The sequence below is a fragment of the Emydura macquarii genome, unplaced genomic scaffold (genome assembly GCF_026122565.2).
Source record: "Emydura macquarii macquarii isolate MOO-44397 ecotype Brisbane River unplaced genomic scaffold, CSIRO-AGI_Emac_v2 contig_2422, whole genome shotgun sequence".
NCBI lineage: Eukaryota > Metazoa > Chordata > Testudines > Chelidae > Emydura > Emydura macquarii.
Window position 1 is genome coordinate 33,146,886 of NW_027132559.1, and position 12,715 is coordinate 33,159,600.

A 12,715-nucleotide genomic window follows, 5' to 3' on the forward strand; every position below is an offset into this window, starting at 1 on the left:
TGAACAGTACCATTACGGTGCAGTTGTAGCAAAGAAATCATTACAGTGGTTTACAAACCCACTATCTTATTAGGTATTGTAGTTATCTTGTGATTATCTACCATGCTGCTTGTTTAATTGTGACTACTAAAAAAATAAGTTATATTTTCATGTTATTTATAACATTTTCAAACTAACACTTCCTTTCTTTTTTTTTTTTTAAACAAAAAATATTTAAAACTATTCCACAGTGTTTAAATGTGACATATTAAAAATGTAAAAATGTTACTTCATTCTTACCTCAGAACTATAATCATCTGCTGTGGTGGAAATTTCACTGTCTGGCTAAAATAGAAGAAAAAATAAAAATATTTACAATGATAGTAAACTTCAAAACATTAAACATAACTTCTATTTATTTTTGTGGATTTGGACAGTAGTTATAGCCAGCTGATGAAGCATATCTAGTTAAAATACTCATGTAATCCATCAGAATCTGCAAAATGAAAGCCATTCTCAGCTCTCTAAGGCCTTGTCTACGTGTATAGCTATACCGGCAAACCTTCCTCATAGAGATGCAGTTTTTATGGGCAAAAGATTGCATTGCCAATAAAACATATACCAGTTCTTCCACATAAAATAAGCTGTACTGGCAGAAGTGGCATTACTATACATACAAAAGTTTCTAGTGTTGCCCCAGCCTCAGATATAATTATGAAAAGCAGTGAACACCTCCAATTTTCACTGAAGTCAACAATAGCAGAAGGTGATTTCTTGCAGGAGGCACTTAGGATCAGGTATGTAGGCCCAAATCCTGCTATCAGACCCACATGCATTTAATCAGTTGCAGGAATAGGGCCTCAATTTTGAAAGTAACACACCTGCCCAGTGAATGATCCGATTGATTACAAAACATGATTATTAATTCGACACAAAGCATCAGTTTAAATTTCAATATTTAAAAGTTACTTCTACTACAAAATTTCAGAAATATTCACATGAAATCTGTACCAGGCATGTTAAAAAATACTACTTCTTGTTCCCAAAGCTAAATGATGCAAGGGTACACTTTAAAACTTAATTCTATACAGGCAAAAATGGTGGAAGGTAAACACTTTGGGACACGTCCAACATTCTTAAGTCAATTAGCGCCTTTCCATTTATTTAAATGGGTTGGATCAGGCCCCATGTTAATTAAATACTATGAGGGAGATTTTCAAAGACATAAAGAGCAGTTAGATGCCTAATTTCCACTGATTTGAATGGTGCTAAATTGTTATTTGCACTTTTGAAAATCTCCTCAATAGGCCTATTAGAATCTTGCAGTTTTTTGATATTCAAATGCCATTCTTTCTATAGATTTCAAACTGTAAATAAAATATATAACTTCCCAAAGAAATAAAACAATTCAAAACTGTTATATTTAAAGAGTTTACAAATCATTTTTTAAAAAAATATGAATATTTATTCAGAGATTCCAAAGCTAGAAGGGACAACTGTGATCTTCTAAATTATAATATTATTGTGGGATTTTACAACTCATAAGACTGATATGGTTGTATAGACCAAAAGGGTCCACTTTAAGAATAAGAAAGTATTGTAGCGAATCTATAAATTGAAGTATAATAACAAATAAAAAAGGTGTTTTTAAATTCTAAGAACTTGCACAAACTAAAATATTAAAGTTAGCCATTCTGAACTGAAATAAGTATTGTAGAATCTCCTTAACTGGGACATCCCAATGGACAGCCTATTATCTCAATTAAGCCATTAAACCATTTACAAGAAAAGAATGTGATAAACTTGTGGGTCAAGCAGCTGTGTTCCCATTTCCCATGGCTGCTGAATGGCTCTATCCCTGGGCAGGAGTGAGCTCTCTCATTCCCATAACAGTGGGGCTGCAGAGGGCTTCCTGCATGGCTAGTGACACCTGATTCCTGCAGACACAAGTTGCGGGAAAGGCTGTCCCTTCTGGCTTTGGAATCTATGAATAGCCAGGTTCGTCCTCTTACTCCTTGCAATCCTGATTAGGGGTTTCTGCTCTGCACCACTAGGACCACAGCCTTTGCTGCACCTTACACCTGCAGGGATTGGGTCTCACTGGCCCTGCCGCAGAACAGGCAGCCCTCTGTAGCCCCACTTTCTTAACAACTGGCAGTGCTAGGGGTCTCTTCTCTGCCCTGCCAGGACTGCAGCCTTCCCTGTACCTTGCTTCTTCAGGAATCGGGTATCACCAGCCCTGCAACAGCACAGAGAGCCCTTTGCAAGCCAGCTGTCACGGTCCTGGTCATGTATTCCCATGACAGCAGTGCTGCAGAGGGCTCCCTGCATGGCTGCGGGCTGGTAACACCTGATCCCTGAAGGAGCAAGGGAGAGGGGAGAGGTTGCATTCTTGCTGACTGTTACTAATTGACATTTTTTTCAGATTTCAGCGTTAAATGACGATTTCATTTACTGACTTCTGTTGATTTATATCGAATCCTGCCAACCCTACACATTGTAAGTGGCCATCTGGTGTGAGGAAGTTTGAACCTTAAAGTAGTTGATTTACACTCTCTTACACATCATATCTGAATCCTTCATATCACAATACGTGACTGAACAGAGGAGTTAACTATAAATTTCAAAAAGAGGATAGCAATATGTTCTAAATGTTGATTGGCTCCTGGCATCAAAAAGAAATATTAAACTACAGCATGTAGTAAATCTGTATAAATGTTATGTTAGTGATGCTCTTCCTACCACTGCACTGGATAGTCGTGGATCTTTTTTAAGTGGTGGTTTCCAAATTAACAGAATTAGTTTTAGTAGCCCAATAATGCTTTATTAGATAATTTGATCCTGAACACTGTACCCCAGTGCATTCAGGAAAATGAGCTTTTATTCTTAAATAACGACAATCATGATACATTCTATGTGGGTTCTCCCTCCCAGTTTTGATGTGCAGTACCTGTAAATAATTGCTCAGTTCATTTGCCTCTGTCCCACTCTTTCTTTAGGCAGAATATAAGTATCCATTGATTCAGTGAATTTGAAGGGAAGTGTGACATACAGTCTGAGGGGTTCTCTGTTGACTGAGACCACCCAGACCTTAATAACTGTCAGCACTTGTAATACAGCGTGAAAGCAGCCTTTCATTTGACTCCTTTCACACTGATTTAGGAAAGCTTCCAACCGTCATGCGGCACCAGCAGCGACAGACAAACGGATCACCTGCTTCTCCTGACATAGCAACAAAAGACGTCTCAGATTAACTGAATCTAAGATAGAGGGAGAAAGTATGACATTGGACTGCCTGTTTCTATAGTTCTGTTTTATTTTTGCCCTGTATAACATACACTCCATTCCCCCCTTCCCCCCACTTTTATTTCTAGGAGGTTCACCCTGAGAAGAGACTGCTAACATGACATCCTCAGTGTGCTTTCAGCGTGTATACATCACTGACTGAAACGAATACACACATTATGTGGCAATAATGGTGATATCCTTCTGCATCCCACATCCTTACTAACTACCCTAACAGCTCTTTACTGTTGTTTCTGAGTTGCTAATTGAAGGTACAACATGTTCTCTCTTCCATCTGGATAGACTATTGTGGATGGCTCCAAGGTTCCAAGATGATATACCACACAGTTTTGTTTGTCAAAAGTGGTACTTCTGGTAGCTTGGATAAATCTCCTGTTTGGCTGTTAAGATCAAATTGTTTTGCCAAAGATTTATCTAAAGATAACTGGAGAATGCTGGCCAGAAGAGCTTCAATTAAACCTCTTTGGCTACCTATTCTACTCTAAGGGCATGATCCAAAGCCCACTGAAATCAATGGAAAGATACTCATGGACTTCAATGGGCTTTGGATTAAACCCTAATAAGACTTCTGTTTTAGTCTCTTGCTGCCTCAGACCCTATAGGCAAAATTAAGAGTAGGCAACAATTTGCAAATATTCATCTTATCTTCTGTGGGTCCAAGGAGCTGTGTTCCCATTTCTTATGAGTGAACAAAGCCTGCTCACTCACTTGAAAAAGCAGATCTCTGTAAGGCTGTATTGTCCCCTCTCTTTCCATTTTACCCCATTGCTGTATACTTCTAATATTTGTCAGTCAATAGGAATTATTAATTTCTATGCATCTTATGTGCTTGAACCCTCAGGTTTCAGTTTTAAAGGAAGTATGGCTTTTCTCTTAAAAAAATAATTTGCTAACAACACACAAAATCATTTGGCTAGGGTGACGCATGTTAAACCATTCTTTTGCTTTCTCACTCCCTATAGGTGTGCAATTTACTTCAGGTTTATAACCAACTTATTTCTCTGCCCATCAATTTAATCTCCATATTAGGAAACCTAGATTTACCCCCTTCCTATAACTCAGTATGTTTGGAGCAACTTTTTCCAACGTGAGGTTTCTGTACATTTGTCTACCACAAATGTTGTCTACAAATTTGTCTACAACTATGGTATTTAAAAGAGTTGCACTTTGTTACATACGTGTTTTGTTTTAGGACAGCCAGTTGCAATTTTGGGTTCCATTGCTGTTATATTTCTATTATCTTTTAAGATGATGATTTCTCTCTACAAAGCCTGAAGGTGGGGGACTCCCAATAATTGTGTCCATTCTCTCCAACCTATTTCTTCTACCAGCCTTGTCACATATCTACTTTTAAAAGGGACCATTCTCTGGGTCTCAAAAGGAAGTAGATGAAGTTCCCAGTGGCCCCAGTTAAAGTCCAAAGAAATTCACAGATTCTAAGGCCAGGTCATTGTGGTCATCTAGTTTGACCTCCCGTAAAACAAAGGCCATAGAATTTCCCAAAAGTAATTCCTAAACGTATCTTTTAGAAAAACATCCAATCTTGATTTTAAAAATGGTCAGTGATGGAGAATCCAACACAACTCCTGACAAACTGTTCCAATGAGTAATTACCATCATCATTAAAAATGTCCGGCTTATTTCAAGTCTGAATTTGTCTAGCTTCAACTTCCAGCCATTGGATCATGTTATACCTTTGTCTGCTAGATTGAAGAGCCTGTTATTAAATATTTGTTCCCCATGTAGATACTTAAAGACTGTACTCAAGTCACCCCTTAACCTTCTTTTTGTTAAGATAAACTTAAGGTGCTCAGTCCGTTTATCACTATAATACATGTTTTCTAATTTTTTAATCATTCTTGCGGCTCTTCTCTGAACCGTCTGCAACTTACCCATTCTTTTTGAATTGTGAGCATCAAAACTGGACACAATATTCCAGCAATGATAGCACCAGTGCCAAATACAGAATAAAATAACCTCCCTACAACTAATCAAAATCCCCTTGTTGCATCATCCTTTGCTAGCCATCCTCTTACAATAAGCTTAACATTTCAGGGTTCTCTCTATGACCAGCTGGTATTTATTTAGTCGCTATATTATATATTTTGAAGTTATACTGTACACTGAGTAACATTGAACTGTATTTTCTTTTATTAATACTGAAGAGTTATGTTGCCTCTAATTTGACACAATGTATTTTGAAAAGTGAGTTAGCAAAGCTGAAATCTTTTCACGTCAGAAGTAATTGAACTTAAAAATTAAATTTAAGCTACCTAATAAGATGCCGCAGATCTCGGGTACTAACCATGTGAGAATGTAGAGAAAGTTATGGAAATAAAATACAGAAAATTGGGATAAATTTTGGCTTGGCCAGAAGCTAAAATTCTGTGGTCTAGTCTTAAGACAGTTTACCAAACACAGATGTGTCTTGAGAAAAACACAATCAAGAGCTAAGACGCCAACCTTATTTTGATTTGATATGCTTAAATCAAAGTGGCTTGTTGCATAATTTAGGTCTAAAATGTTGCCAGGCATACGGGGCTGATCTCAGAAGATATCAGTTTTTAAAGTATTTAAAAGAAGTAACCAAGCACAAACAAATTGCTAAACATAGCATATCATTATCTTTGTGAGACATGCAACTGGACAGAAGGGAATTTAAAACAAATCTAAGGCAGGCCCAAAGATTTAAATTATACTATATACAAGAAATCTGGGTTACAGTCTGTCTCCAAATCTCTCACTTTCCAAGATGGGAGCTAAACCTTTTTCAGATAAAGGAATAGTGACCATGATTTTAGGACATCACAGATGACGTTCTGGTGAGAAATACAGTAGAGGGGAAAAGAAGGATTGTTATTTCTTATCAGTTACAACAATAAAAGCTGTAGTAATCTTCAGGTTTTTTAACAAAACCACACACTCCTTCCCCCTCCTCCCACCTTTATAAATTGGATCCTATACAACACCCTGAAGAAAAATTACGCCTGTCAGATTATTACAGACTTCTCTCAGGGAACAAGATTATTAAGAAATATTAATGACTATCTGTGCCTTTCAAAAAATCAGTCTTCTTCAGGTGAAAGGTTCTGGTGAGTTTTTCTTGTACATTTCGGTAATCTGAGGGATTAGACATCCTTTAAATCCTAAAAGAAAGAAGGAATTAGACACCTTGTGAAATCCTCCCAGGGAAAGAGCAAGAAAGCCTATAAACTGAAGTAGCCAATGAAAGCTCCAGGTCTGCAAATGATGAACAGGAAAGAATACAAAATGATCCCAGTTATAATTCTTATGATACAACCAAGACAGGGAAAGAAAAGTTTCAGTCCTCTGAACAGATCCCTTCTATCTAAGAAAGGAACTCAATTCATAAAGAAATAGAAGCACTTTGATTCCATCTGCTGTGGTCTGCATCAAGACCTAGGATTTCTTCAGGACTCTGATTTTGGGGGTTTTTTTAATTGGAGCTTTTAGTTCCACTTGCTGACAGGAAAATTCAAATCAGAAAAATCACAGAAAGCTATGATTTATTTTATCTACAGAAATACTAAAACAACAAAGAGTCCAGGCAAGAAACTTAAAAATGCTATGTATACCAACTACTGAATATATTTTGTGGCACAAAAGCAAAAACCAGAGACACACCCTACCGTAAAGATGAGGTAAGTAAGAACTGGAAATTCAGCTAGAAAATAATCCCCTGCAATGCTTCCAGTAATCTTGCCTTAGATCTTTACAGGATGTTGTGTCAAGACAGTAAAGTTGGGTGAAAGAACAGAAAACTTTTTTAAAATGCCTTGCAAATCTCAGTTGGAGAGATTAACCTGAACCCAGTACTACTTTGGCTGCAACTCCAACTGAGCAAACTAGTCTGATTATCATAATATAGTTTGTCTATTAGTGCACTTACAGCACTAAACAGTAAATTACAAAATGCATAACAAGCTGTTTTGGCTTTTGTCCTCCATTAGAGATACTATATTGAAAGATTACAGTTGAAAGATAATTGCTGAACTTCCAAAGCACTTCTTAGCTTGACTAACATGGTCCTGATTGAGACTAAATGAAATGCAGCAAAAAATTTCTAAATTTAACAGCAACTTCATTAAGATGAAACCGCCTGTTCTTTTTGGAAAGAACTATATATGAATAATTAGCAAGATTCAGATTATTAATGAAGAGTGACAACATCCTATACATTTGAGTTACAGCCACCAAAAAAGTTTTCAAAAGCTTTCATATAAAGTTTATCTTTTTTTTGTTTTTTAAGTAATTTTAGGCTCTAGCCCAAAGACCAAGACAAATGCGAATTAGAAGAATACTTACGTCATCTTCCTCAGAGTGATATTAACATGTATTCATAACATTCTTCTACAAGAATTTGATTAGAAAGGTTTCTCTGTATTACTATATATATGTATTTGTGTAGGCCATACTACCTTTATTAGCCTAATAGTTTATATCCTTCCCTCTTCTCCCTTCAGAACAGCTCCTCTATTCCATTATTTCTCTCCTCCAGCACCATCAAGTTACCTGCCTCTTTCCTTTTCCCTGTATAAAAATCAAAGGAAGGGCAGACTGACCCAGTAGGGTACCTCTTTCCTTTTTTCCCCCTTCTGTCACAATAAGAAGTTTCCTACATTCACTCCCAAAACCAGCTCCTCTGGCCCCGACAGCCTCCGTCAGGACCCCCTCCTGGAGGAGGTTGCAGCTTTTGATCCTCCAGAGGAAACCCTTTTTGTTGAATGGAGCAAACAGTTCAATTGTATTACTACTAGGAGTAGTTCTGAAACCCAGAAATGGGTTCCATAATTAGGGAAACGGGGAATACAACATCAAAATTTAAATTTAATTAAAAGCGTATGTTGCTGTTCCACTTGCAAGGACCCTTTGAAATATCTAGTTCAGGGTATATTTGCATTTAAAGAGGAGTCCACAGTAATTGACAAAATATTCAAGACAACTTCTTTGGAGGTGCTAAAGTTCTAAATGAAAGCTTGTAGTGTAGTCTATTTGCCTAACAGGATAATCTCAGACATTTTTAATGATTGCAGGAGTGAGAGGTGGAGTTTATTAAAAACCTTTTCGGCTGTTGATGAGAAAGGAGAGGAGCCAAAAAAGTTATAAACTGCTTCTCCACCCATTTAAAGGTTAGCAACCCAAAACATGGAGTACTTTTTGGAAAATATCCTGCTTCCATATGTGCAGTTTATGCTTTACAATATATTGTAAGCAATAGTTTCTCTTGTTTTTGCCACAACCATATAGTTGTGCTTCACTTTTCTTTACTGAATCTCCTTCCACAAACACACTAAGTAAATCTGCACCTTCCACCTCTTCACTTTATTCTTATAAAACTCTTATAGCTAATGCCCATTAGATTTGGGATTTTTGTCCACTCTCAAACCACATGATGGGGAGCTATTTGGTGTCATGTTCAGTTGAGCAGGAGGGAACACCAATACTTCCATATCCTTTCTGTTTAGTGGGTATTGCTTTCACAGTGCAGTGTCTCAAGAAATGCAAAGAGATCACAAATTATTTGGCAGGGAAGAACAGTCCTGAAGTGTAAATCAGAATAAAAATAAAGATGTATGAGTTACATTGATAGTTCATATTAGTATAAATAGGTTTTTAGCACATGCATTAAATATACATGTGATAAAGATTTGGGGTTGGGTGGATAATCTGCTGAACATGAGCTTCCAGTGCAATGCTGTGGCCAAAAGAGCTAATGTGATTCTAAGAGGCATAAACAGGGGAATCTTGAGTGGGGGTAGAGAGGTTATTTTACCTCTGTATTTGGCACAGGTGTAACTGCTGCTGGAATATTGTGTCCACTTCTAATGTCCACAGTTCAAGAAATATATTGAAAAATTGGAGAGAGTTCAGAGAAGAGCCACAAGAACAATTAAAGAGGGAAAGAATGCCTAAAAGAAACAGACTCAAGGAGTTCAATCTATTTAGCTTAATAAAGAGAAGGTTAATGGGTGACCTGATTAAAGTCTACAAGCATCTACACGGAGAAAAACATTTGATAATGGGTTCTTCAGTCTAGCAGACAAAATCATAACCCAGTTGAAGCTGGACAAATTCAGACCAGAAACAGGCGTAAATAACTACTGGAACGATTTACCAAGGTCTGTGGTGGATTCTCCCTCACTGATGATTTTTAAATAAAGATTGGATGTTTTTCTAACACATATGCTCTAGGAATTATTTTGGGGAAGATCTATTGCGTGTGTTGTACAGGAAGGTCCCTTCTGGTCTTGGAATCTATGAATCCACGAACAAAAATGTAGTCGCTGTGCATAGTCAATAACCACATTGAAACATCTTTGTTTCAACAGGTTTCTCTTCCTAATATATGAAAAACAATCAGACTAGACAGTTGCTTACAATTTCATTTGATGTTTAAATTAAAGTTAGTTTTTTAATGAAAAACACAAAACATTATGAAACACTAAATCTACAAAATGTATATTTATGTTAAAAACTTTTGCGCATTTTTTAAAATACGAAGCCTATCAAAAAGACTTTTAAAGATGCCTCTTTGCTGAGACGTTGTATTCCAATTTTTATTCCTCCTTTTCCAAAAATTTAGACAGCCAATTTATGAATCTGGGAAAAAGAGGGGTTTTTACAAAATGGAAGGATTTCACAATCTTAACTACAGTGTCATGAGGCGGCAATTCTATAATTCTGCCTCTTATCATTCACATTAATGTGCAATATAGGACAACACACAGCCTTTCACTGCTGGATATGTAGATTCAAATATTAAGTCACCAGGAAATATTCTTACCCTACTTTCTACTTTATGTTTGTCCACATCTCAAAGCCACTACACAAGTGGCATGATTAGCAGTCTACTCAAAAAAAGGCCCCAGATTGAAACAGCAAGAGGTGTTTGCAGCTCAGAATTCAGGTGTGTTAGCGGAACTATAATACATCAATTTGAACAGTAGCTGTCTGTACATTGCCTTTTTCTAGCCAGTGCTATGGGTTTCATTTTCATAAGAACTAAGTTCACCCATCACTTTTTAAAATGTAATAAAGATAATCAGTTGAAAGATTTTTGTTAGCAGAGGTCAGAATGGTGAGAAAAGGTACCACTTAGTGTAAAAATTGCATAATTTAACAGTTTTATCATACTAATTAAAGTCCAGTAAAACTAAATTGCTGCATCCAAAAGTTAACTGAAAATGAATGTGACATACATAGTTACTGTTTTTGTTTTCTCATATGAACTAGATGTGTATTTAACTGACAGACAGTTACAGAAACTGAAGTTCTTGATATTTGTCCACAAAACAAGTACAATACTACGCTGTTCAGGTGCCTCTCTCTATCAGAGGAACCACCTACAGAGCTAAAAAGACAGCTTAGTCACGATTCAGTTCCTTCATCTGATAGAACAAACTGCCAACATTCACAGAGTTTAAGGGCAGAAGGTACCTTTAAATATCTAGATCTATATCTGTATATCAGAGGCCTTTAAATGTTACCCAGTTGACACTGTATTGAACAAATCAATAAATTGTGTTTGACTAAAGCCTTTCTTCCAGAAAGGCATCCAGACTTGATCTGGAGAATTCACCACTATCCTTGATAGTTTGTTCCAATGGTTAATTGCCCTCACTGTTAAAAATGTGTGCCTTATTTCCAGTTTGAATTTGTCTGGCTTCAGCTTCCAGCCACTGCTTCTTGTTATACCTTTCTCCACTACATTAAAAAGTCCTTTGGTACCTATTATTTTTTCTCCATGAAGGTATTTATACACTGTATTCAAGTAATTTCTCAATCTTGTTTTTGATAAACTAAACAGATTGAGCCCTTTAAGTCTCCCACTTCAAGGCATTTTCTCCAACCGTCAAGCAATTTTTGTGGCTCTTTTTTGCACCCTCTCCAATTTTTTTTAACATCCTTTTGAATAAGTAGACTCCAGAACTGTATGCAATATGCTAGTATCGGTCTCATTAATTGTGTATACGGAATTAAAAATCACGTCCCTATTCCTGCTTACTACTCGCATTTATACATCCCAGGATCACATTAGCCCTTTGTGCCACAGCATTACACCGGGAGCTCATGTTGAGTTGCTTGTCCACAGTGACTCCTGGATCCTTTTCATAGTCAGTGCTTTCCAGGATACAGTCTCCTATTCTGTAGGCATGGCTTGCATTCCTTGTTCCTAAATGTATAACAATAGTACTGAATTTTGTTTAGGGAACACTTGTCCAATTCAGAACTGAATTGAGACTGCCAATCCAATTCACATAAGTCATTTTATAACCTTTTGATGGTAAATACATTGATTCACTAATGACCACGGTTATAGTCCATCAAGTAGTAAACAGTGGAGCACCAAGTCCCCTGAACCATCCAATTCCATCCCCCAAATTAGTATTATCAAAATAAATTCTGAGTCATCATTAACCAGCAAGAGTCACATTACTTTACGAATACCAAAAAAATGCTTAGTTTTGCATTTATTCTCCTTACCAGTAACCACAACTGTCATTATCTAAAACCATAACAGTGTAATACCAGTGGCATACACAGCTGTACACATGTTATTCCCGCTGTACATCACTGACAGGGGAGCCTTGATACAGAAGCTGGACCCACAGCAGCAGCATGGAGAAGCAGCCCTAGCTGCCCCACTGCCTACTCAGTTTTGACCCCACAGTCCTTCCATCATGCCAGGGGGCAGCGGGGCCAAAGCTGAGTTATTGGTATTGTGACATGGAGCATGGGAGTCCCAGACCCATTCAGATTTGGCCCCATGGCCTATTCATGACATGGGGATTGTGGGGCCAAAATTGAGAAACCTGGCATTGGGGGGTCATAGTGCCACTCAGAATCAGGCTGTAGGGCCAAACCTAAATAGCAGTGCAATCCCCACACACTAGGTCATACCACCAGTCATTCAACTTTGGCCCCGCAACACTACCTTCATGGAAGAACCATGGGGCCAAACCTGGGTTGGCAGTCAGCACTTCTCCATGTTGCTGCTATGGGATGGGCTCTTGCATCAGGGCTCCACCCAGAAGCCTGCCCTGCCTCATCCTGCTTCCAGCAGTCTGTCCCCCCTCTGCTCTTCCCACAGGACTCACTCAGCAACAGCCTCAATACCTGCTACAAGTACAGGGTGCTGAAGTGAGTGCCTGCATAGGGTAGCTGGCCAGGAGGGCAGTGCGGAGCCTGGGGGCAGAAGGAGACTGAGGGATTCAGTTGTGCAGACCACGTGAAACATTTCTGGGGCACTCCCTGTAATACTGATTTTATTATAAGCTTTTTAAAAATACATGCAGCCTCTTACGGAATGCACACAACTGTGCCAACAAATACTTCATATTCTACAGCTCAGTTATCATGCCATAGAAAATATGACACCAGCATATAAATAGAAAGTGTCACCTCTGGA

At 37.8% G+C, this 12,715-nt stretch overlaps 1 protein-coding gene across 7 annotated transcripts in view; it reads right to left on the minus strand.

Moving 5' to 3' along the window:
• The window catches only part of AKAP9 (A-kinase anchoring protein 9), a 221,984-nt gene that overhangs the window by 174,130 nt on the left and 35,139 nt on the right, over positions 1 to 12,715 (minus strand). For all 7 annotated transcript variants that reach the window (XM_067562218.1, XM_067562216.1, XM_067562217.1 and 4 more), the window contains exon 3: positions 280 to 324. In XM_067562218.1, the coding sequence (XP_067418319.1) occupies positions 280 to 324 (45 nt within the window). The remainder of the gene's footprint in view (positions 1 to 279; positions 325 to 12,715) is intronic.